The 27,899-nt window shown below is 36.2% G+C and overlaps 1 protein-coding gene and 2 long non-coding RNA genes across 3 annotated transcripts in view; 1 reads left to right on the forward strand and 2 right to left on the reverse strand.

Moving 5' to 3' along the window:
- LOC123870295 overlaps positions 1–152 on the reverse strand; it is a 42,826-nt gene extending 42,674 nt beyond the window's left edge. The window contains exon 1 of the long non-coding RNA XR_006797049.1: positions 109–152. This is a non-coding gene — a long non-coding RNA (uncharacterized LOC123870295). The remainder of the gene's footprint in view (positions 1–108) is intronic.
- LOC123870289 (spondin-2) overlaps positions 1–27,899 on the forward strand; it is a 51,858-nt gene that overhangs the window by 12,109 nt on the left and 11,850 nt on the right. The window contains exons 2-3 of the mRNA XM_045913526.1: positions 11,935–12,202; positions 26,157–26,356. Of these exons, the coding sequence (XP_045769482.1) occupies positions 12,016–12,202; positions 26,157–26,356 (387 nt within the window). The 5' untranslated portion in view covers positions 11,935–12,015. The remainder of the gene's footprint in view (positions 1–11,934; positions 12,203–26,156; positions 26,357–27,899) is intronic.
- Positions 4,022–15,293, reverse strand: LOC123870294. The gene is made up of 3 exons (XR_006797048.1): positions 15,146–15,293; positions 14,651–14,653; positions 4,022–4,034 (listed from the first exon to the last, which is right to left on the reverse strand). It is a non-coding gene; the product is annotated as an uncharacterized LOC123870294 (long non-coding RNA).

The raw sequence follows: 27,899 nt of genomic DNA on the forward strand, positions 1-27,899 counted from the left end.
CGAATAACTTTTATTAAATTAAAATAAACAAAATAACTATTCTGTCGTGGAATATTAAAAGAAAAGCCGCCAAATTTTGATACATTTTGTAAATTGGTCCACTATTACTCGTTAACTTGTAAAGTCTACTTAGCTGTGATAGTTTTTCTTTAGCTTCGTTACACATACCTAGTAAGTACTATATCCAAAAGTAACCATTTAGCTAGCAGGGAAGTGGAGGGACGATACTTCACTCTAACAAAAATATGTAATAGCATATTCAAGCTTAAAATTTCGCAAACGAATCCCTGAAGCGAGCTAGGCTTTTATATGGCGAAACTATACAAGGGTTCTTTGTTAACTACGGAACCAAGATCAGTCAGCCAGTCAGTAAACTCTTTTTATATTATCTTTAAAAATTGCACCTATATTTAGCCTTAGAATCCCCAGCGCGCTGCAGCCTACTTTCCAAAGTTTGGCAAAGTTCAATTTTTCAATTCTTTTGTTAGGCGAGAAAAATTGAGGGATTATTGCACTTCACGAACTTTGCAAGTTTAAACTTCAAGCACAACTGGGGCAGTGGAAAAATGGCGGTGGATAAAGCGCGCCGAACTTTGCTATGCAGATAAAGTGGCGGGGCAAGGTGGAGTTTATAATCTACTTTTTATTACGTGGCAAGTTAACGCTTGACTCCGATTTTACCTGATTTTAAATGATCATTCTTGATCAAATAAAATCTAGAAAGAGACCAGAACCAAATTATAAGTGTGAGAAAAATACTTAGTTTTTTTATTGTACCTAGTGTAGCTAAGAGATATCATGGGCAGAATGGATCCGAGACCATGGTCGATGATTATTATCGGCCGCTTGAGAAAGCTCAGTCCAGTCATTCAGCGTGCGATAGAGAGAGCAATGCTTGAAATTTTTCTACGTGAGCTAGTCAAAAATTGAGATCTGCAGAAGAACCACAGTAATCGACATAGCAAAACGGATTGCGAAGCTGAAGTGGTAGTAGGCAGGACACATTGTTCAAAAAATCGATAGACCTTGGAGTCACAAGGTAGGTAAAAGAACAGCGAAATCTCACTGGAAAGCACTTGGCAGACCCCCAATAGTGAACAAGCGACATCAATCGAGTCGTAGGGAGCCGCTGGATTCAGCCGGTGGAAGTTCCAACAATAGACCTTATGTCCAGCTGTGGACGTCTGTCTGTTGACGATGATGATGATGATGATTTAGTTTCTCAAATTGTAATTGAAAATCGAAAATTAACCGCGATGAGTTTCCACAAGCCCGAGGCGCACCATCTAACCGTCGAGCCTCAATAACAATGGGACATTTCTAAATACGAGAATATAACGCCCTTGTTTCCACACACGTGCTGTAATAAACCTTACGCGTTAAAAATAGAGTTCATTATTGATTTGGTGCACCATTCAACAGTTGTTTGTACATTTTGTAATTTATTCATAGGAAAACTCACAGTTGAATGAATTGCTTACAACATCGAATGTACTATTAGGGTGTGTTGATTTTTTTTATATTTGATTGGTACAGTTTATTTGCATATTAGAGACCGCCCGCGGCTTTGCTCGTTTGGCAATTTCTAAAAACTGACCTTGTTCCTTGTTTTTTTTTATAAAGAAACGTTGTGAAATTTCAGTTTTCTAAAGCCAGTAGTTTGGACTGCCGTTTCGTTTCGTTTAATTTCTAGGTCTAATGGTTTGTGTCAACGAGAAGTACCCTATAGGTTTTGATTTCCATGACGGTTCTTGATTACTAAAACAGATACGACGGGCAAACAGACAACGAAGTGATCCTACAAGGGTTCCTTTTTCTCTTTTTAGGTACAGAACCCTGAAAAACCTAATAGTATTAATCTGAGTTCTGACACTATTCGGACTATTTCCAACACAAAACAATATCTCCTTCATTTATCATCAATACGAAAGGATATGACAGGAACACGCGGATGGAAAATAGGCACAAAACCACATTGGTAACAGGGAAAATCAAATTGGACTTGTTCCGAACATGACTATGCTTTTACGAACAAATGATGGACGGTGGCTAATGACTACGACGGCTTGTATAGTTTTATTAACGAATTTAGATTGGACTAATCTATTTGTTACTAGGCTTGCTTATTATTAGTTTTTGTATTCGTTATATATATCTCTTTTGTTGTGATTGTTTATAGTAATACACATAGGTACATAAAAGTCGGATTTGTTGTTTACTTATTACTTACTAGCTGATACCCGCGACTTCGATCGCGTGGATGTAGGTTTTTTAAAATTCCCGTGGGAACTCTTTAATTTTCCGGGATAAAAAGTAGCCTATGTGCTAATCCAGGGTATAATCTATCTCCATTCTAAATTTCAGCCCAATCCGTCCAGTAGTTTTTGCGTGAAGGAGTAACAAACATACACACACACACATACAAACTTTCTCCTTTATAATATTAGTGTGATAATCGAAATTTTCCAACATCATCATCATGAGTAAAAGACAGGACTTAGATACTCAAAGTTATAAGAGGCGGCTTTAAATATAAAAGCTTTTCGGATGATAATCACCGAACTTAGTTTCGTAGAAGGCAAGCTCATCAGAAGGTGATGACCATCATTAGCAACCGATAGTCTTCCAATGCAGATGTAGACGGCTTCCTGCGGCTTGTTTGATGTCGTCTCTCCATCTAGTAGGGGATCCTCCAACGCTGCGCTGAGATCGCCATTGTAGAAACTTGAGACCCCAACATCTATCGTGTTTTCCATATATATGCCCCATGTCGGTTACTCTGGTTCTCCAGTGACGGATCTCCTCATTTCTGATTCGATATCCTAATCCGAATCCTAATCCTACTAATATTATAAAAGTGAAAGTGTGGATGTTTGGATGTTTGGTTGTCTGGATGTTTGTTAGTCAATCACGCAAAAACCACTGAACGGATTTGTCTGAAATTTGGAATGGAGATAGATTATACTCTGGATTAAAACATAGGCTAGACTTTTTATCCCGAAAAATCAAAGAGTTCCTGCGGGATTTTGAAAAACGTAAATCCACGCGGATGAAGTTGCGGGCATCAGCTAGTATGATCATAATAATATCGAGAAACTTCAAGCATAGCTTCCTTCATCATCCGCTGAGTGATTTTTGACTTTCTTATGAGGCCCACCGTTAACGACTATGTCTCGTATCCATATGTTATCACTGGCAGCACGTACTGTTCGAATACTTTGAAGAAAATTTATGTAGTTATAGTAGACTTAACCAATATATTTTGATATTATCGAACAAAAACTAACAAAACCTACATAACAATTATTATCAACCGTCCATCATGTGTTAGCGAGATCACTGACGCGTACCAAACAAGTCAATTCCGATTCGACCAGTTATTGATGAGCGGTTTTGTGGCTATTTTCTGTTCGCGTGTAACTGTCATATCCTTTCGCCTCAGTGATAAATGAACACGATAATCTATTTTCCAAAACTCTTATAAAATACTGGTAATAGCTGAAATAATGGCTGAGCTTTAGGAAAAATAGCTTTAGGAAAAATAGCTGAGCTTTTCTTCTTCTATCTTCAAAATATATAAAAGGAAAAAGCTCGCTGACTGACTAACTGATCTATCAAGCGCAGCTCAAACAGATAGCTATTATAACGTAGGCATCCTCTAAGAAAGGATTTTTGAAAATTGAAATTTGAATGAAAATCTATTAATTTTTAAGGTAGAATCGTGAAATGGTGTATTTACACTAATTACTGTGACAAACATAGAAAATGTGTATCAAGATTTTTTAAAAATTTAATCCCTAAGTAAGAAAATAAGGAGTTTGAAAGTGTAAAAAATGAATGGTGATACTTACTGAGGCCTTTTACAGAGGAATTTATTTTAGTAATCTCATGGGAAATTAAAAATTGAATGCCAGTTCATACATAATATAGGTAATTAGCTTTAAGTTTCATAGACCTCCACAGGCCATAGTCTTACGCCGCCTGAATCCAGCGGCTCAGCATTTATAACTCAGCCCAACTTAAATATTCCTAACCTAAGTAGGTATTCAAACGTTAACCGGTTCGGTACTTAGCTGCTTAGACTTAGTACAATGAATTATTTAAACTTCATTAGACTCTATGTAGATGAAATTCAGAAACTTGGCGGAGTGAGTTTAATACCTTATATTTATGAATAGAATACGAAAGTTTGGAGCGATGTATTTCCCTTGGAGTGGGGAGTTTCCTTGGAAATATGGCTCAGCTGTTTTAATTAAATTACTTTGTAATGCGACGTGGAATAGTCATTTTAGGTTAAGCCAACTGCCTTATTATTAACATAGTGTAAGAGACAGTTTAGCCTTCTGCTTATTGTGATACGAATATCTTGTACTTGAGCTATTCCAAACAAAGAGATTTCAAGTCGTTGATTCTAATTAAAGTTAACAGGGCTCTCTCCGTCACTCGCTTCATACAATCGTAGTTTCATTTGAATATTAAGCAACCAAAGTCCATGAAATTTTTCAGACATATTCTGGAATCTCTGTGTCTGTGGTGTTTTACATTTTTCTAAAAATATGTAGTTTTAAAATTAGAGGGGCTCAAAGATTTGTATGAAAATTTTTAAGACCGCGTAACTTTGAAACCGAATATTTTAACAGAAATCTGGAAAACCACAGACATAGATATTAGTTTCTAGAATATGTCTGCAAAATTTCATGGACTTTGGTTGCTTAATATTCAAATGAAATTGGAACTACGATTCTATGAAACGAGTGACGGAGAGAGCCCTCTTAAGCAAAGTAAAGCCTTTTATTTGATGTTCCGGTTTAAAACGTCTTGGTATATTTTTATTTAGTTCATCATCATCAACCAATAATTCAAAACGGCAAAAACTACATTTACACATGTTATAAGCGCGAAAGTGTCTGTCTGCCTGTCTGCTAGCTTTTGACGGTCCATCGGTTCAACAGATTTTAACGAGGTAAAGTGATAGCTTAATACCGGGGATGCACATAAAGAGATTCCATGGGATTTTTAAAAAACCTTTATTCACGCGGACGAAGTCGAGAGCATCGTATAATCTATACTAATAAATAAAATTGGAGTGTCTGTCTGTAATTTCGAAATAACTACCTCATATTAAGCTCATAGGGTTATTTGAACGATACCTTAACTGAATCACACGTTTTTAAAATTTTTGTCTGTCTGTCTGTCTGTCTGTTTGAAAAGGCTAATCTTTGGAACGGCTGAACCGATTTTGACGGGATTTTCACAGACAAGTAGAGAATTGACTAGGGTGTAAAATAGGCTACTTTTTTAACCGACTTTCAAAAAGGGAGTTGTGTTTTTCTACCTATGTACACCGAAATCTCTGAGATTTCTGAACCGATTTGCGTAATTTTTTTTTTAATCGATAGAGGAACTTTGCGACATTGTTTCATAAAAAATTTGGATTCCAACTCCTCAATCCTGATGCTGCAGGGGATCTGACCAATCCACGCGGGCGAAGCTGCGGGCATCAGCTAGTAAAGGATAAAACACATTACGCAATCCAGAGCCAGTTGTTAACCTGCGTCCAATAAGGCCCCTTTAATATTCTATCAATTTTCGCCTAATTATACGCTCGCTGAATTAAAGGCCAATTCAAATGTAGGCCATCCCGCAAACGCACACAATATTAAGCTCTAATAGCCTGTTAATTAATCCTATAATGCTCTGGCGGCGTAGAATGATAAATTTTCCCGGGGCGAGTACGTACAATGGAAAGCTTTTAAAATATTTGTTATTCTTAACATTAAGCAACGTATTAATTTCGTTTGAGAGCGAAATTACTTTGACACGGTTTTGTATTGTGAGCTCTTTGTCTATTAAATAAAGAATATTTTCATTTCATTTTTTATTTAAATGACAAGATTGTAGACTTTTATATTCAGGATAGGTGTACTATAGTACACGACAGGTCGAGATGGCAATTGGGGTATGAGGCGGGGGGGGACCCCGCAGAACCCCACCCCAATTGCCATCTCGACCTGTCGTGTACTATAATTTATTTTGACTACGATTTTACCTGAGCTTGAGTATAAGTTTCCAAAAAAGCAGTGATAGCCTGGTTAAGATGTCTACCTCGTATTCGGAGGGGCTGGGGATTCGATCCCGGGCATGCACTTTTATAATTTGTGTGCGTTTTAAACAGTAAAATTATCACTTTCCTTAAATTAAGTGATATTTATAATTCGAAGGAAAAAAGAATGAGGCAAAGTGGAGGGAAATCTGAGATTGGAAAGGCTTTAGATATCCTAGGGATTAAAATCAGAAACGAGAAGGTAAATCGCTTCATACGATTATACCTAAGAACACTCTCGATCAAGCCACCTTTCAACCAAAAAAACATAGTAAAATCGGTTCATTAGTTTAGGAGCTACGATGCCACAGACAGATACACAGATACACACGTCAAACTTATAACACCCCTCTTTTTGGGTCGGGGGTTAAAAACTGTAGTGCGTTGGCTACATTTTAATATTTTACCTCAACATTGTTAAACGCGAAAGGAAAATAGGTGCTACAAAAGAAATCTTGACCCTTGTCAGCTGCCATTTTTCCCACAACGTTGCTCGCTCGCCGGCCACACGTGACCGGCGTGAAAATGTACCCTACCTTCGTGTTGTAAAAACAATGAAATGATACTTGAGGGGTGATCCCTACGAGAGAAAAGCTTAGGCAAAAACGTAGGTACTTTGGATCGCAGTCTCTATTAGAAAACAGAACACGATAAACCGTAGCAACATATTTATGTTATGCAAAAGTGTTTCTGACTGTTTGTGTGATTTATGTTTGATGACCCATCCGTTTATCTGATTATGACGTGGTACAGAGATTATTAAATAATAATTCGTCTATCGTCATCATAAAGCAATTTTAATACTAAGTATTCAGAATTGTAAATTCCCTTTATTGTATAACTTCATTTATTTCAAACAAGCGAAAATTTTACTTTTAATTTAATTTGTCTAATCACTATTTTGAACACAAAATTAATGTATTTGCATGCCAGCTTGGCGTGATACAGCTGGACTATTTCTATAATTAAACCTGTAAAACCTGTATCAGCAAATAAATAAATTGATTTATTGATTGATTGATTGAATCGTGTCACAACTCACAATGTGGCTAGTTGGGAGGTAGGATCTCATCATATTTTTTTGCCATCGAGTAACACTGTTACTATACAAAAATCAAAAGCTTAATTTGCTATAATCCGCTAAAAAAGGCTGTATGGTCCAATATGCAGCATGTGACATGCACCACCCGCCCTTCCACTGTTAAGGTATAAATATGCAGGATATGTAGATGAGAATTAAAGGGGAAGGGTAGTATTAGCCATGAAAAACGTGGCTAATATTTAAAAAAAAAAGAAAGACTTTCTGATGACCCTGCGTTATAGTATTATGAACACGTAATAATTATATTTCCATGTAATTACTGTTGTATCATTACATCCTGTCATGCGATGATAAAAAATGCATACCTAATATTTTTTGATACGTACCTATCAACAAATCAATATCGCATCTTGTAAAAGTAGCTTTTTTAATACTGCCATTTAAAAAAGCTACTTTTTGAATCGAATATGCGTATTATATCTTTTCATTTTCTCCGTGCCTCATAGAGCATGTCAAACCTTCGCAATTATTATAACTTCTGATACAAAATCCAAATCCAATCCAAAAACAATACCACATCTGACAATAAAAATTAATCGTTAAAACCTTGAAATGTAGGTAAGTAGGTACTTTTAGACAAGTCGTATGTGGAAGAACCTGGAAACCCACCACATTATTCCAAGAAAACCTCTAACATTATGATTAATTAGAAGGGATCACGACCCTCAGCAATTAGGAATACAAAATAGACAGATAGAGAGTACCTACCATATACAGACATACCATACTTACCACAGACATAGTCCCTGTTGTAAGTACCTACAGCGGTTTATTTCAAAAACTTGATTTTTGGAAAAACGCATATATAAAGATTCGTAATGATTAATTCGTAATTCAACATGTTAGTTAAAAATTACACTTTTCTGAAATAACATATGTTGCACCCATAAACTAAGTATAAATAACTAGTTACAAACAAGTGATAGGTTTTGCAAAATATGACGTGATAGGTATTAAATAATGTAAGAAGCCCTCATTTACCAAAAATGTATTCAAGCGTGATAACTTTATTCTCGTAACAACATTAACTTGTCCCTCATAATCGTTCCCCTCAGATATAATTATACTCCTCGCTAGCTAAGTGCAGTAATAATTTCGCCTTCCATTTCGTGAATTTCAGTTATGAATTCTCGCATCAAATATACATATCATTAATGAGCATTCATTCACGGAATGTATTCATGCATGACAAGTTTATGTAGGTATGTAGCCTGATTTACGAGACGGTTGTACTCGTAAACCGTAATTAGGTTAAATGTAAATCGATATTTACTGATTGGTAACTCGAAGTTTACGTTTTGTTTTGTGTAAACTGGAAAGTATGGCAAAAAATAAATCGCTATACGTCAGTAGTGTATAGTACTACGTGTTATCCCTACCCATAATAATTATAACGGCGAAACTGTTTGTCTGTATGTTGGCTTGTCACGCCTTTTGGCATTTGATACAGCTTGCATTCCGGAGATGGTATAATATCCTTTTATTCGGAAAATCAAAGAGGGATTTTAAAAAGTCCTAAATCCACGCGGGCATCATGTATTACATAATATTATTATGTAGATAATAGAAGCCGAAATTATTTTGTGCGTAGTTAACACATAACCTCACATAAATAGGGGCAAAGGCGTCTATCATGTCCTCTCAGCCACAGATAGGGACAACCGCGAAAGATTTATGATGTCTACGCTCTCCGCCATAAGGCGAGCTGTTTACCCATAAACACATCTTTACTATACAACTATTTTTATTTGTTGTCTGTCTGTCTGTCTGCCCATCCATCCATCCGTCCGTCCGTCCGTCCGTCCGTCGTGTCTGTCAAAAAACCTATAGGGTACTTCCCGTTGACCTAGAATCGTGAAATTTGGCAGGTAGGTAGGTCTTATAGCACGAGTAAAGGAATAAATCCGACATCACAGAAAAAAAATTAAAATTTGTTTCTATTTTCAAAGTAAGATAACTATATCAAGTGGGGTATCATATTTTGAAAGAGCTTTACCTGTATATTCTAAAACTGATTTTTATTTATTTTTATGCATAATAGTTTTTGAAATACGAGTAGTTAGTGAAAAAATACCCGAGTACGGAACCCTCAGTGCGCGAGTCTGACTCGCACTTGGACGGTTTTATTATACGTAGTAAGGAAAGCAATTAAATATCCCTTACCTTAACGGTGAAGGAAAATCTGCCTGCCTGAGAGTTCTCCATAATGTACCCAAAGCTGTGTGAACTGTGAAGTATCCCAATCCGTACATGGCCAACATGGTAGACTACTGACAGAAGATCCGTTCTCAGTAGTAAGCCGGCGATGAGAACACCATATAACCTCATATAAATAGGGGTAAAAGGCATCTATCATGTCCCTCTCAGCCGCAGATAGGTAGGGACAAGAGCGAAAGATTTATGATGTCTGCGCTCTCCGCCATAAGGCGAGCTGTTTACCCATAAACACATCTTTACTATGTAAAACTGTTTTATTATAAGTACCTACGAGTAGTTATGGAGTACTAGCTGACCCGCCTTAGCTTTACTCGTCATTATTATCAACCCATAGACATACACTGTTGGACATAGGAACATTGTAAGGACGTCCAGCTATTGGGGGTCTTCCAGTGCTGCGCTTCTCGATGCGAGGTCGCCTTTCTAGCACCTTGGAAACCATCTCGTATCTTATATGCGGAAGTATCTAGGAAACCACTGCATTATATCAAAAAAACACCTTATGTGATTAATGGAAACGGAAATAGATTACAACATGGGGTTATTCAAAGGGCGGACCAACAAATTCCTGAAAGACTGGCAACGCATGGCGGTCCCTCTGGTGCTGCAAATGTTCATAGGCGGCGGTAAGCACTTAACAGAAGTTGACCCGCCTGCTCGTTTGCTCACTATTTTTATTAAAAAAAAAAGGGGCATGACCCTCACAATGAGGAATATTATTTACAATATTATGTCGCAGGTTCTAAACCTCAGAGTAGAATTCTAAACTGGGTTGCTAATTAAAATGTCTCAAACCTAAATCCAATCCGGATTGAAATAATTAGACATCTGACTGTCTGACAAACGGCTATACCTCACTGATTTCGACGATCTCCGGCTGACATTGTTGATTTTAACGATTTCGCACCTCAAAGGGATCGAAATAGGCTCGGGATCATTGACCCCACGTATGACGTTAACGGATATTGGCTTATGGGATCGTCTTGACTCTTAAGAGGGCTCTCTCCATCACTCGTTTCATACAATCGTAGTTCCAATTTCATTTGAATATTAAGCAACCAAAGTCCATGAAATTTTGCAGACATATTCTAAAAACTAATATCTATGTCTGTGGTTTTCCAGATTTCTGTTAAAATATTCGGTTTCAAAGTTACGCGGTCTTAAAAAATTTCATACAAATCTTTGAGCCCCTGTAATTTTAAAACTACATATTTTTAGAAAAATCTAAAACACCACAGACACGGATATTAGTTTCTAGAATATGTCTGCAAAATTTCATGGACTTTGGTTGCTTAGTATTCAAATGAAATTGGAACTACGATTGTATGAAACGAGTGGAAACGAGTGACGGAGAGAGCCCTGTTAAAATCATAGCTCTCGATACTGAAAAGTATGCTTTAAAAATTGATACTTACTTTGCTACCGCCAAATACTTTTTCGACAGTTTTCATATACATAATCATAATTATGATCATTTATTTTGCAAGAATATGGTACATGCAACTCAATATTATTATTTACATGGGTGATGGGTCCTAAGAATTATTTCATATTTATCAAAATGTCAAAATTGCACAATGAATTATGTTTTGGCGATTAGATAATGGTTCCTACAAGTATTTTTTTAAAATGAAGATTCCATTACAGAAAAGAGCCGGCAAGAAACTCAGTAGGTAGTTGCTTTTTTTTAAAAACATGCAAACTTAATTAAGATTAATTTTCAAACAAAAATGACTTTCACTCCAAATGTACTAACTACTCCCTACTCTCCGTCTGTAGTCTGTACAGACCCTAATACCTAAACACTTCGTAATTGATGATATAAAAAGCGTTTCATATTTACGACTTTCATTTGACGCAATGCGCTTTTAAAGCCACATAAATCATAAGCAGATTATCTTGAAATTACATTTATTAAATGATTGTTGCCAACTTTTTACTTTTGCAAAAATGCTGTAAGTGTACAATTTTTTAGTAACATCTTACGCCTTTTCGAAAAGTAAATATGTTATAGTGTAAGTTATTAAGGAGCCAAGGACACGAAAAGATTATCATCATCATCATCCTTAACAACCCATCCCCGCTCACTACTGAGCACGGATTTTCTCTTAGACTAAGAAGGATTTGGCCATGGTGTATGCGCTGGCTAAGTAGGTAAGGATCGGTAGACTTCACAGACCTTTGAGAAAATTATGAAGAACTCTCAGGTATGCTGGTTTCCTCACAGTGTAGCTTTGAAGATTTAGAGGTGTGTGCTCGGAGCCCCGATTAGGAGGCCGAAGTCTTAACCAGTAGGTACTTAGGCTATTATCTATTGAGGTACATATTATATTTTATTTGAACAAAGATTGAAATCGAAAAGATAAATAATGAAAAATCCCCCCCTTTCTTTCAAGTTTTATTTTTCAAGGGGGTGAAATGGAGAAGCAAAAATACAACGATGAAGTCTCTGATAATAGTAGTCAATAATTTAGAAAGAAAAAATTGTAAAATGTATTTTTTTTTGTTTCAGATTGACGACTGTAAAATCGGCGGCACTATGAACTCGGATACCTAATGTTGGGCCTGTGCAGTGATAATCGATATCGATAAAATGGCGTGGTTTGTGTTGTTACTGCCTATGATAGCGGCGGCTGCCCTGCCGCCCGGTGACTCGGACTTGTGTAACCCGGACAAAATGACAGTTTATCGAATGGTGTTGCATACTTATTGGACGAGAGAAAAGTTCCCCAAACACTATCCGGACTGGAGACCGCCCGCTCAGTGGTCGAAAATTTATGGTAAGTATTTTTTGTTTTAACAAAGCTGTGATAGCCTAGAGGTTAGAATGTCCGGCTTCTAATTGGAAATCGGGGGTTCGATGCCACGCACGCACCTCTAACTTTGCAGTTATTAAGCAAATCTATATCACTTGCTTTAATGGTACCTAAAGGAAAACATTGTGAGGAAACCTGCATGCCTCAGAGTTCTCCATGTTCTCAAATATGTATGAAGTCTGCCAATCCGCATTGGGCCAGCGTGGTGACTATGGCCTAAACTTACTCACTCTGAGAAGAGACCCGTACACAATAGTGAGCCGGCAATGGGTTGATCATGATTTTTTGTTTAGAAGTTTTTCACTCGCCGTAATTTTTCTCCCCCTTTAACGAGATCGGGCAACAGAAATGGGATCCAGTAGGTAGGTACACGATTCCTAAGTAAGGAGCTTTTCTAGACAGCAAATACAAAAGCAAAAGGCAAAATTCACGTGCAGAGTGAGTTCAATTTTCACGATAATTTTTAAATTAGATGGTTTTAGATGTTAGTGACATTTAAAAAATATTCAAGCATGCGAGCACGAAAATTTTTCGTTGACAGTTCAGAATAGAGTCTTTCGGGAATTTTAGGCAGAAAGAAATATTTAACTTGATTTTATGTTTCATTTCAAAAATCAACGCTTTTCAATGTAACGGAAAGCTGGGAGAAATACTTAACTCAAGCGAACATTCTGTCAAGTGCCAGCGCATCTTTTTTCGCGACTTTTTACTAAATGCATGTTAGAAAAATAGAAATAAATTCTAACGAGCGACAGCGAATGCGAATTTAATTGTTAATTTTTAGAACAGTTTTCTATAATGTGAAGAAAAGTATAGGTGCTAGGATAAGTACCTACTTAAAAAATTCACTAATTTGACTTTTAAGTGAAATAGCTCCAGACATCAAAAGAAATAAAAAACGACACTCAGGTGACGAAATGAGTGCAGTCAAAGGAAATCCAATTTATTTTTGAGCATCCGCATTTGTTTTGCTTCCCCGGCGTTCCAGTCAGTTTAAAAATATGTCTTCTTCTAATAATAGCCAATCCAGCCAATGGCTTAAGAGTGCTCTTCATGGTCGCTTCAAGTCGAGCGTGAGAGCATGCTATTGCAATCCCCATAGAGCGAGATGTGTGATGTGTGAACAATAAGAATCAACGTTTGGTGTTACGTTATTTATTTTGCTAATTAATTAATATTTTTTGATAAACTGCTAGTTATTCGAATTTATTACTAAGTAAAGTTTGCCTTAAAGTCAACAGTCTTGTAATTTTGTAGTTTCTTATTTGGTTCATTTACGCACGAAGTTGCCTCAAAATTAATCTTAAAATAGAGATGTTTCAAGGGTCAAAACTTTCAAAATAAATATACTTTTAGTATATTTATTGTTTTAGGGCATAGATAATGGGGACTAGAACAAGAAAGAATAGAATTATAGGCGTAAAAAATGGAGTAGTGCCTAAGGAACTGCTGGACTAAGGAGACACTTATTATAATGTATTGCCAAAACTGTGTCTATCGAGGAAGAAAGACAAACACAGTAGACTATAATGCAAATGTTATTGAGTAAACTTCGGTAAACTGCTTACAAAGGGGCAATAAAATAGTCATTATTATCCATATACCTAGCATGTATATTTAAAATCCAGGAGTATGCTTTTATTCTTAATATTACAAATGCAAATGTGTTTCAGTCTGTCTGTCTATCTATTACCTTTTGATGGCTCATTCTTTTAACCGATTTTGATGGATAAATTCAGAGATAGCTGCTTGCATCCCGGAAACGAACATAAGCTAAGTATATTGTATCCCGAAAAATCATAGAATTCCTACGGGATTTTTAGACTTAAATCCAAGTGGACGAAGTTGTGCTTATCATCTAGCGATAAATAAACCACTTCCTTGAAACTATTGAACTTATCAAAATTAAGGTACATTCAAATACAATCAATATCAAATTTAAAAAAAAAATTAAGAAGGAGATTTTTATCCTTGTTATAAAATTAACTAACAAATAATTTCAGAACGTGGGCATCTAGTGATAAATAACTTTGAAACTTGCGAACAAATTTTAAGGTGCATTTAATTACATCAACCAATGTACAATTTTAAAAGGAGACTTGAAAATTTAAATTCTAAAATTATAATCTAAAAATTTCATAGAAAATGACTTCAGGATATTAAATTTATTCAAACGAATTTGCGATGTAAAAGATCTGGGAATAAACAAAATTATAAAATTGCTTATTCGTGCTCATTTAATTTGATTCAAGTGAAAATTTTATAATCATCTTCTATTTCCCCGCTCTAATAGTCTCGTTTCAGTCGCTCGAATTTATTACGTGACCCAAAAACTAAAACGCCCGCAAAGAGGACGATAAAAAGTCTAAAAATACAATTGCCAGCAATATATTTTCACGGTTGTAAAATTACGCGCTCGTTTAAGATTCGAGCAACTCGAAAATCGCGTTTTTATTAGCCCATCGTAACAATGTAGGGATTTTGCTCTATTTTTTGGGCACTAATTAATCGTGTAATATTTTAGTCTCTCAGAATTCTGAAGCATATCTACAACGTAGAGTGGCGTCGAGTCTTTTTGATAACAACTTTAGAGACTTCAATACACAGTCTTTCAATAGTAGGTTAGTCCGTACAAAATGACTTCTCAAGGGGTGTTATAAGTTTGACGTGTGTATCGGTGTGTCTGCGTATCTGTTTATCTGTATATCTGTGTATCTGTCTGTGGCATCGTAGCTCCCAAACGAATGAACCGATTTTAATTTTGTTTTTTTTTTTGTTTGAAAGGTGGCTTGATCGAGAATGTTCTTAGCTATAATCCAAGAAAATCGGTTCAGTCGTTTGAAAGTTATCAGCTCTTTTCTAGTTACTGTAACCTTCACTTGTCGAGGGTGTTATTTTTTAATTTACACTTGTTAACTCTATGGGACAACTGTCATGTCAAAAGTACGGTTCAGCTTTAAAATAAGGACTGAAGTCGTACTTTTGACAATATGATATTTGATACATAAGATTAAAATGTCGCGTGAGTAGTCATTTTTTACGCATTATAATTCCTTTATTACAACGGAAACTACTTATAAATAAAAGAAAAGAGATTCGTTTGTAAATCTTTATTGAACTGATGTGTAAATATATCACCACAAGTGTGGTAGTACTACACTAAAGAGGTTTGGCGTGGCGCCAAAAACGAGCGCTAAAATAGACATTTATCGATAGAAACAGGAAATTAGATCCTGATACAACACTATTGTATTTCGGGAAGCAATTCGGAAACGTCAGAATGAGTTGTGGTTATAAGGATATAAGGGGTACTTTTGTTTAATTATGTATTCTTCATGACGCAATATATTTCTAGACATTACATACCTGTATTCTGTATGTACATATATTCTAGAATCTCACCCACTTCTATAAAAATATTGATACTGTTGATTAGGCCCGGTAAGTATCCACCCAGGTGATCTGTTAAGCAGATCAATCAGACATTATTGGATGCCATCATAATTTTTTCACGTCATCGACCAGATTGGTCTGCTTAACACATTTCCACTCCGCTCCGATCCGCTTAGGTGGATACCGAGCTAGGATACCGATACGTGCTAGGATTAATATAGGATTTTCCGAATCAGAACGTAAACTATTAAATCTTTGTCTTTTTACACCGAAATCGGCTTCATGTATAACTAATTAAAATTTAATTGAAAATTATGCTCATGTTGAGCATAATTTTCTTAAATTAACCACAATCTCCTCTAGGCTCTAGTAATTAGCTAATTTTAAACATCGGTTTCATTCCTAACTAGCGACTGCTCGTGGCTTTGTTCGGCCAAAATATAAATCCTCTGTATTCCCTATCCCGTGGGAATTTCGAAATTCTGGCTTGTTTTCCTGTTTACATTTTGAAGGGTGCAAGTTTTCAGTTTTCTAGATTTAGAGCTGTTTAGGCATGGCGATGATAAGTCAGTCAATGAGTCAAGACTTTTCTTTTTAACCCCCGACCCAAAAAGAGGGGTGTTATAAGTTTGACGTGTGTATCTGTGTATCTGTGTGTCTGTGTATCTGTGTATCTGTGTATCTGTGTATCTGTGTATCTGTGTATCTGTGTATCTGTGTATCTGTCTGTGGCATCGTAGCGCCTAAACGAATGAACCGATTTTAATTTAGTTTTTTTTGTTTGAAAGGTGGCTTGATCGAGAGTGTTCTTAGCTATAATCTAAAAAAATTGGTTCAGCCGTTTAAGAGTTATCAGCTCTTTTCTAGTTTTCTTGTAGAAAAGAAGGTTAGATAACCGTTAGGTTCATAATACGAGTATTATATCAATAGACAAATGTCAAGCTGTCAAGATGGACGTTGCCTAAATACATAATTATTTATTTGAAAATGATGTTTTGGAAAACTCAAATACTTTGGATCGTCGGGGGTGTTATAAATTTTTAATTTATACTTGTTATAATATAATAAAGTCCATAATTACTTAATAAGAAAGTGATAACCTTTTCAATTTTCATCAAACCAAATTCAAATGGCCCAATATTTCCTGAATTCGCCAAAGTTTCTCTGAAAGAAGCAGTTCGTAGCTAAAATTGATTGTTTGTAATTTATCTGCGAAACTTCTATTTACTTTCCTATTATCAAACTCTCTAATAGAATTAGTGAGTTAGCATCAAAGATGAATAAACGCAAATAACTCCTGCAAAATCCTATCAAGTTGGAAAAGGCTTTGAAGTTCGACGAAATCTCTTTAATTACCGTCAAAGTGAAACCCTCTATTTGACGGAGACGCCATACATAAAATTTACCTTTGAAAAGGTAACGGACCAGTGGGTCGGAAAAATATATGGAGATGCCGTCGAAATATTGTGTGTAAATACTTGATGTGTATTCTATTTTCTATAATATTATATATAATGGTGTATTATTATATACACAAATGATATACGACACAAAACGGGACTTTTTATCCAACTACGGGAGGATGATAGCGTGTCTCTTGGTTTGCTTATCGGTTCAACAGTTTGTCCGAGTGCCAAATTACTCATTTGATTAATAAGGTGTCGTTGGCTTTGTCTTAGCGGTCCAAGAGTGATAGGCTAAATTACGTCTAGGCTAAATATGATGGATATGACAAATAAACATACAAGAAAAATGAACTTGAGATTGATATTAAATTCAAAGTATCAAAATGCAAAAATGTATAATTTTTAGATTGTTAAAATTATATAAACTATCCATCTATGCTGATGTTTATAAGAGGAGGTAGTCGCTCTCGCTTGCTATTTTACAAGGGCGTTATGTCTACTCCTAGGCGCGTTGCTTGGTGTCATCCAGGCATTTCTAAAAGTCTAGGGAGTTATTATATTTTATTACTCCCCCAAGATCAATAAACTATGAAAGAGGAATGCTTTTATGAAATAGCTACTATACAAAAAAATTTCAAAATCGTAACAGAAGTAAAGCTACAGTACGATCAAAATAAAAATAGGAAAGACAATGACCTCAACACCATGACCGTACGTAGTAAAAGTACGCTGGACCTGCTATTGCCGTTTATTATTATTATGCAGGTTATATTATGCCGGTTATTGTCATTTTAGTGATTTACTATTTTTCAAACCCGCAATGCAATACTATGGGGTAGTAGTATTATAAAAATAACCAATGTCAATGCTCCGCCTACGATACGCCATTGACACCCCAGCACTGGTATACGCAACGTTTGTTGACCTCTAGCATTAGTCAGATGTTTTATTTACGATCTTTTAGAAAAATACAGGACTTTTTATTCATTTTTTGCGTTTTTTTGTTGTGGTATCTTGTTAATAATCAGTAGTATCACATGCCTTCGTTTTTGCTAGAATTCTAATTACAGCGTGTATAATGTGAGCATAGATAGGTAAGATATGCGTTTAAATTAATTATTCAGCCATTTGTAATGGCCGACGCGATTAGTCGCACCCGCGTAATCAAAATATCGTATGTCGACGAAATTGCCTCCTTGATCCACTAATGCCTTCCATTTACAAATCTCGCTAAGATCAGGTGCCGGGGAAAAGCCCAGCATCCTCGTAGACCAAGATCTAGTGGGAAATTTAACTGAGGTATTGATATAAGCAGAAAGCCTGTGACATAGTAAGTCTAGATCTTACGCCAATATAGATTTTGCAATGTTGATGAGTTTGCTCATTTGCATTTTCAATGATAAAAAAAGTTCTTAAAAAAAGCCTAAAATGTAAAAACTTATTGTTAGTGCTAACGGGGCTTCATTTCATTATTGATATCACTTATGTATATACGTATTGAATGCAAATAGATCAATAAAGAAAAGCTTCTAGATCAGTCGGAATGTATTAGCATTTGAATATTCAATCAGAAATTAGTTGAAAATTTGAATATTTAAACAGAAATTAGTGTTACCTAAAGTTATGCTCAAAACAATATGCCCAAAAAGCAGCTTTTAGTGCCGTTATCTACTACACCCATTATATGAAAACCCATTAGATATAATTATAGAAATTCCAGTCTTTTATTTATTTTTTAAACATGTCTGTCTGACAGTTACAGCTGTCTAATTTTCAAGTGAAGTAGAGCAGAGTAAAATTAGGTGTTATTATTTGACCTCCCAGAGTTTATTAAATTAATTCTTTAAAATTTCCCACCAGCTCTTCGACTCTTTGTACGTAGGCGTAAACAAACAATGGCTTATCTCGAAAGATACAGTTTATATTCAAATAAAACTCCGGGATTATTCTGTCAAAACACCGATATTTACATAGTCACCTCGAACCGACCCTGTTTTGTCTTGTTAATCGTTGATATTTTAGATTTTACGGATTTTCGGATTTATTTTTTTGGTATGATTTTACAAGCTTTTTGGTATGTTTTTTAAACTTTTTTTACAGACATCGTTAGTAATATTTTTTTCAGTAGCAGGCCGGAGGGAGGAAGTTAGTTGTGTTACACCTCCGTGCTTCAGAAAGTACGTTTAGGCGCTAGTCTTACGGTTGATCACATCTCCGGTCGTGTCGGATTGCCGTCTCATCGGTCTATCGAACTAGAGTGTGCACACACTAAAGTATACTATAACATCTTTTTTTTTAAATTCAGATACAAGTTAGCCCTTGACAGCAATTTGAAAGAAAGAAAGAAAGAAAGAAAGAAAAACTGTTTATTTGGTACCAACAATAACTTAAAATAAATAAAATAAGAAATGGGACGCGTGGTGTGTGGTGCCAAAATGGACTCCACTCAGCATTTGCTGCGCCTGTGTCGGGAACGCAGGCACAGCGCTGGTCTTCCGTGAAGCCAGAAGTTTCGGACGGTAACTATAGGATGCAATATACAAAATACAAATACAATACAAAATAAATAATGTGGTTAGTAGATATAGGGTTAGTACAATAATTTAATGATAAAGTAGGTATATAATAAAATAAAGTAGAATAAAGATGTGGGAGGACCTGAACTACGCGCCTTCACCTGGTGGTAAGTGATGCCGTCTAAGATGGAAGCGAGCTAACCTGAAAAGGATATGGCAGTTTTTATTAAACCCATACCCCTTTGGTTTCTGGCATAATTGGCTATAATCTCCGTTGAGATTTACCGCCGTGGTCAAAAACCGGTCTGAAGAATTTTTTTTAAAGAAAAACCTGTCTATATTAATATCGACACACCTGCCTGTTTCATCCTCCCAAAGCGCCATACAAATTCACCTTACTACGAGTTAGTCATACCCAACCAAATGGTCAACATATTATTCATACTAAAACTTGGCACCGCTTCAATACTGACTGAAGTGTCGTGCCATTAGGGTTAGCGCAGACGATCGTATTCTATCTCAGACCGATTTTTAACCAACAATTACTGCTGACTTTAAATGACGACAATTGATGTTAGGTATATTTTACGTTAGCTATACGCATACAATAAAACATGCCAAAGCCGGCGGTCTATATCATGTCCATGTCAAATTCTGCAAGTTTTATTATTCAAAACTTACAGAAGTTTACTAAATGCAAGTGCTAATGTACACAGTGCAAGTGACTTGCCAGAGCTAAGTTCTGCAAGTTTCTAGAACACACTTAGCTTTGACTGAAAGCCCTTCGGCTGCTATTCCATGAACGATCGCTTCTTTATAGCTCTGCGTCTGCTTTTTAGCAGCATAGGCATTCATTTACTTGACTTAGATATCCAGCAGAATCCTTTCAGAATTTCACAACTACCATAAGGTTTGGAGTTTTTCTGTAGACTCTAGAGATGCTATAGAAACTCAGGCGATAGCAGACAATGTGCGCTGAGCTTTTGTACGATCTACCATGAAAAATCGTCTAATCTATGAGAGTTTGACATACAGCACATACCTACTCTGATTTTGGTAGGACCGTTTTTTGTAGGACGTCTGCGGTAATCAATAATTATCTACTTCTCTTGTGTACTATTTTCACCGCCTTTTCTTGATGCGTCTATTAATATCGATTGTCTGCGGCGGGAATTAGTGTTAAAGTACATAGCAACAACAACAAAAATTAGATGTTTGTATCATGTATCATTAGTGGTGATTCCCGCTTTACTCAGAAATGTTTGCGTATTTTCGTTTGCCAATTAATTTCAGTTGGTATTAGATCTTGTTACGGGTATTAGATAATTTTATTGAGTCTGGTCATAAATATTTCGTAACTTATGAATGGAGTAACTGTTAAAATATATATATAGGTGATATATGTATAGGTAGATAGATTTTAGATTTTTACTTTATATAGGTCACATAAAACTGATAGGTACCGTGACTGACTGACACACATAGCCTAAACCGGTGGACCTACAGAAGGACATTGCATTGTTATCAAAGTTAGTAAAAAATAAATATTCTTCTTTATTCCCTTCTTTTTGTGCTGGTTAGCTCAAGTATACAATAATATAATAAATATCTCATCTGATAACAACACAGACGAGAAATATATATTTTTTTTCTTTTGTTTTTTTAGCTTGTTAGCTCAAGTAAGTTGTAGTCAAACGTAAAAAGAAAAAATATCTTAGAGCACGATAGCGCCAAAATATATGTAGTTAGTAATTACACGGACTGTTGTAATTCCGCCGAGGAGAGATAAGGAAAGCCTGCCGCAAACAACAGCAGCCCGGCTAGCATGGGCAGTAGATAAAAATTATATCCCCCGATTATATCTACTGATGTCATAGAAATCAGTGGATATAATCGGGGATATAATTTTTATCTACTGCCCATGCTAGCCGGTCTGTATTAGCTATACGCATGTGCTCGTCGTTAGCAACAACACTGTTACAACTAACAATGTACAGTGGAAGTTAAATTTTGGACGGCACGCCCGTTAACTTGTTCAAATTGACGTCTTTCGGGTTGTTTTTGTGTTGACTATGTTATTACTTAGGGACTTACTTTCGTTACTAAGAAAAAACATTGAAGTACCTAGGCACACACTACACATATTATTATATCTAAGTGTACCTATCTACCTATACGAAGGGTGCCAACAGAACAGGATCCCATTACTACCTAAGCCTCCGCTATCCGTCTGTCCGTTTGTCTGTCAGCGGGTTGTATCGTTGAAATTTTCCTAGTACGTGTATTTCTATTGCTACAAATAATAAAATTTTGAAAATGGCCTTCCGTCCATGGTATCATGAACTTCCGCAAAGTAAGGCCTGTTTCTATTTATGTATGGATGGATGTTTGTTAGTCTTTCACACAAAGACTACTGGACGGATTTGGCTGGGAATAGAGATAGATTATACCCTGGATTAACACATAGGCTACTTTTTATGCCAGAAAATTAATGAGTTCCCACGGAATTTTTAAGATCGAAATCCACGGGAACGAAGTTGCGGGCATCAGCTAGTTAATAATAATAATCTAGGGATTAGAATCGCCGATAATAATGAACGAAACACGCAAAACACAAGAGGATCGTAAATATACTCGGACGTGGTAATAAAACAATTTTGATACATCGCTCGCAGTACCTACACGGAGGCACAATTATTTATCTGTGCATTTATTCCCGAGTCCGAAGCCGCGCCAATTGGCAGCGGGCGAGTTCAACACACTGTGACTCAAGAGTTATGTAAACATCATGACAATATCACAGTTTATTACAAAAAAACCGGCCAAATGTGAGTGAGTCAGACTCGCGTATCGAGGGTTCCGTAGTCCGTACTCGGGTATTTTTTCGACATATTGCAAGATCAATCAAAAAATATTATGCATAAAAATATATAATTACCTGTTTTAGAATGTACAGGTCAACCCCTTTCATAATATGATACCCCACTTGATATATTAATATTACTTTGTACGTTGAAAATACTAACTAATTATTATTTATTAGTTCATGAACACATTTTAATATTTTTTTTTGTGATATAACCACAAATTCACGGTTTTCGCATCTGGCCCTTTACTTGTGCTATAAGACCTACCTACTGCCAAATTGCATGGTTCTAGGTGAACGGGAAGTATTTGCATGACAGCCATTTTGAAATTTTCTTACTTGGTTTTTATTATTTGTTGTTATAGTGGCTAATACGGGTTATGAGATATAGCCTGCTAACAGACAGACGGACGGACAGCAGAGGTTTAATAATAGGGGTTCCGTTAGCACCTTTCTGGTACGGAACCCTAAAAATAAAAACGTCTAGCATACGAAAGTTCTAAATAAACTAGAATTGCAATGACATTGTCTGTGGTCATTCCAATCAGATACCATTGAAATTAATTGCACGTGATTTGAATAATAATGAATCTTGTTATTATAATAATCAATACATTTTTGAGCTATGACGCACCAATTGTTGCATTTAAATTAGTTTTAAATTTATTTATTGGAGTTAACAGATTTGCTCTTGTTGAGTTGTTTTTGATATCTACCTACTAACAAGTTCATGAAGACGGAAAAAAAGTTTTTATACGGACTAAACAATATAATATAGCTTGCATCCCAGAAAAGGACATAAGTAGGATACTTCTTATCCCGGAAAATCCAAGCAAGGGATATTCAAAAGTGTAACCAATTTTAAGCTTGCATCTCGAAGACGTAGATAGTCTACTTTTATCCCAGTAAATCAAAGAATTCCCACGGGATTTAGATAAAAACTTAAATCCACACATACGAATTCGCAGGCATCAACCTAAAACCACTGTGTACAGAAAGAAAGTACAGATTTTGCGATCATTTTGCGTGTGCTTACATTTTTTCTAATACGTAAAAAACGATTTTAAGAAATACTTTACGCAATACATTTACTTTAGAAGAGGATTTATTAGTGCTATTCATTATTGTTTTATTTCTGAATCACTGGCGATACTCGAAATTCTCATTAATTCCATGCGTCATTTGCTCCAATTTGCAATCACACTTGCTTTAAAAATACGACAATAATTTATTTACAGTACGAAAACAGAAAATACAGAAAATAATAGTCATATCCAATCCTTTGTTTTTCTTTTTAAAGTTCAACGAAGAAAAATCCCAAAGTAACATCACAATAATATAAATATTTTGTTCAACTACAACCTATATTGCGCTTGACTGCAATCACCCCTTTGCTGAGGCTTCTGCCGTGGCTAGTTATCACCCTGCTGGCAAAGCCATGACGTTTTTTTTTTAAAAAAAACTTTAAGAAACACGCTGCACCTACTCTGTCGGTGTGCGCTGTGCCTAACAGAGCTACTTTAAGTTTAAGAAAATAAAAAGATTTATACGACCCAAAATCCTTCTTTATGACATCGTAATCTCTAAAGCTTTCCTGAATAAACCTTCATTAGCTGATACTAAGTTGATTTATAATAGGATCAAAATGAAAATTTTCTCCACGGGTGCTTATTTAATGAAGTTTTATTAAATCTCGGATGAACTGCGAAAGGGCGAGAAAAAGGGGAAAAATTATCGGTCAAAAGCGAGTCTAGCTCCTGCAGTTCGGGTTCCGTATACATAAAGTAAGTTATTGACGCAGACATCGTATGACAGCTTTTCTTGCATTAAGAAATCTTTCTAGAGTTTAAAATTCGGTAAAATATCCATTTTTTTTTTTTTTGAAAAACCGGAAATCAGACTTGATAAATATATGACATTCATAATGTTTATGAAAGTGTTATATTTACCTACACTTTAAAGAAATTTCTAAATATTTTTTAAATACATAGGTACCAAAAATTACGTCATAGTGCCCGTTCCGCAAGTTTTGAAAATTATGTACTTATTTATAAATGTATTATATGTATCACGTCAATCCGTTAAACCAAAAAACAAACATTTATAATGGTTAGTGATACGAAAGTGGGTGTGTCGAAATACAAAATCATATGAACATTAGTTCGGAATAATAAAGGTTCCAATTTTCATTCCTGAAACGGAACCCTAAAAAGGGGTTATAAAATTGCTCTGTAAACAAATCCTAGAAAAAATATATTACACAATTTGCGCGAGATCTTCTCGAGGAAAACTTGTTCATTCAACATCTTGTTCCCGCTTTAATTCAGCAGTTGATTGTGTTGTCCAATATGTTACGAACTTTGTGCTATTTTTTACCATTATTTGCAGTTGGGTAGAGAAGTTCCGTATTTACTCTATTTTTGATTGCTTCTCGAATGTTCTGCTTCAATTGTACCTTTTTTCGTGAGGAAAATCCAAACACTGTTAGAGGCATGCCGGAACTACAGCTCGCCAACCAACTCGAGGACTGTATCTAAACATACCGGTATGAGGCCACGGCGTTAAGACCCCTTACAGCTCCTATCGTTTATTTTTAAAATTTCGTTGCGTTTTACAATGGCTTTTATACACATATATACGACTAGACAAAACTATAAGGGTTTCTTATTTTACTATGGAATCCTAAAAACCAGTTTTAGCTTCTCAATATCTCAAGCATTAGAGAGCACACAATCCTTAAAGGTGAAAGCTAAATCCTCGATCTCGATCTTGTTGGAATTTCTCAAAATTCTTTTTTAGTGGGGATCTATGTTATAAATATCATCGCCCATCACCGGGCCACTATTGAGAACGGGTGCTCTTCTCAGAATGAGAAGGGTTTCGGCCATAGTCTACCACGCTGGCCTTGTGTGGATAAGCAGACTTCACACCCCTTTTTGAGAAAATTATGGATAGCTCTTAAACATGCAGGTTTCCTCACGATGTTTCCTTCACCGTTAAACCAAGTGCGATATAATAATTGCTGAAAAGTTATGGTGCGTGCTCGGGACGAAACTCCAGACCTCCCGAACCTGACATCGTAACCACTAGGCTATCACCGTTCGGGTTGGGTATAATATGAATATTGATGTGTAAATAGACAAGTGTAAATTAAAAATTTATAACACCCCCGACAAGTGAAGGTTACAGTAACTAGAAAAGACCGAAAATACCTGATAACTTCCAAACGGCTGAACCGATTTTCTTGCACTATTCCGCGCCTACGATCCAAAGTATCTGAGTTTTCCAAAACATCATTTTCAAATCAATAATTATGTATCTAGGCAACGTCCATCTTGACAGCTTGACATTTGTCAATTGACATAATATTATGAACCTAACGGTTATCTAACCTTCTTTTCTACAAGAAAACTAGAAAAGCGCTGATAACTCTTAAACGGCTGAATCATAGATATGTGGCTGAACCAATTTTTTTGAATTATAGCTAAGAACACTCTCGATCAAGCCACCTTTCAAACAAAAAAAAGTAAATTAAAATCGGTTCATTCGTTTAGGCGCTACGATGCCACAGACAGATACACAGATACACAGACACACAGATACACACGTCAAACTTATAACACCCCTCTCTTTTTGGGTCGGGGGTTAAAAATAGAAATAACATGGCTGCCGTTTAGAGGTAGAAAATGAACCATAGAGTAAAGTACTGAATAACTTTATTAACTTTTTGTCCGCAGGTGTATCCCACAGCCGGTCCTACGTTTTGTTCCGTTTGGGTCGGCGAGTGTCGGCGCCCGTCCGCCAGTTCGCTGAATCCGGTCGATCGGACTCACTTGGCTCGAGCACAGGCACGCTGGATGTATTCGGAGCACCCGCTATCAGTCAAGGTGCTGGGAGAACTGAAGCAGAGTTCTTTGTGGATGGAAATCATTCTAGGGTATGTTTCCAAACTTACTAAAATGTGGGCCTGTTTTTGTACTTGAAAGAACATTTTATGCCGTAAATCTGGTCGAACACTTCGAACAGTCTCACTTGGCTCGAGGCATGCTGTGCTCGGGCCAAGTGACTTACTGGTCGACTGTACTCGAAATCATTATAAGGTAAGTTTCCAAAACAGTAAAAAATAATAATAATATAATAAAAGCAAAATAATAAGTGCGCCTGCGGGTTACCGACACTATGTTAGTGAACCGACTTTAAAGCTGTCAATAGATGGCGCTGCACTAATTTTACATTGCGCCTGAAGATCATGTGACGTTTGCGTATAAATGAAGAACAAAATATGAGTACTTTAGTTTTCACAAATGATAATAAATTTTTGGAATTGATACCTGTTTTGGTATCAAATTAGTCATCAATCATCATCATCATCATCAAATCAGTAACGAAAACGAGCGTGCGTACCCGTATGCATTCGTTACTATAACAATCAGTACTCGTTACTTCTGATACCTCGTAAGATGCTAGGTTATGTTAGAGTAACGAATCGAGTCGTATTGCGTACGACAGTATGATGTCGCGGCGTCGCGTCGTAACATTCGTAATTTGTAGAAACCATACTTAGGTCTACATTACATACAAAGCTGCGTAAGGTGCATTTTCTCACTTTTCCGTATTTTGAACCAGACGTGTGTTTAAGTTATTCTCAATTTAGTTTGATTTGATAAGTGTAGAACTACAAGTGAACTGTTGACGGAATCTACTAAAATATTAAAAATTTTAACCTTGAGCTTGAGCTTATGTTAAATATCTATACTAATGAATAAAATTGGAGTGTCTGTCTGTAATTTCGAAATAACTACCTCATATTAAGCTCATATGGTTATTTGAACGATACCATAACGGAATCACACTTATTAAAATTTTAACATTAACTAAACAAACATCGGTCTTTGTAACGTACGTTTTTAAATTCACCGAGTGAGCGCGCCTGCACGTAATACATACGGTCAGCAAACATTTCAATACACGTATCTACGGTACTTGCGAGAACCGAAACAGTGTAGGAACGGCCATACGACGAAAAATGCGAGTAACGAGATGCATTTGTGAGTAACGTTTCGTTACTCGGTACTAGATGGCGCACCCGTTACTCAGTAACGAATACATACGGTTCGCTACAGCTCTAAAATTCATAAACATTCAGGTTCAAAATGTTGAATTCTCATAATGTTGAATTTGCAAAATGTTGAGTCCTAAAATGTTGACCTAAAAAAAGATTTACCGTCAAGGTTGTCAGTTTTAGACCATTTTTGTGACGGGGGATACCTCAAAAACTAAACGAGAGCTGAATATCCAGGGGGGGGGGGGAGCTTGAGGTGCCTATAAATCAGAACACTCGATTCGGTAAGTTATCGTACGTTAAGATGTATTTTCGCTGTATGACTCGCACTTGGCCGGTTTTTAGGGTTCCCTACCTCAAAAGGAAAAACGGAACCCTTATAGGATCACTTTGTTGTCTGTCTGTCTGTCTGTCAGTC

This window comes from Maniola jurtina, chromosome 12, assembly GCF_905333055.1.
Source record: "Maniola jurtina chromosome 12, ilManJurt1.1, whole genome shotgun sequence".
NCBI lineage: Eukaryota > Metazoa > Arthropoda > Insecta > Lepidoptera > Nymphalidae > Maniola > Maniola jurtina.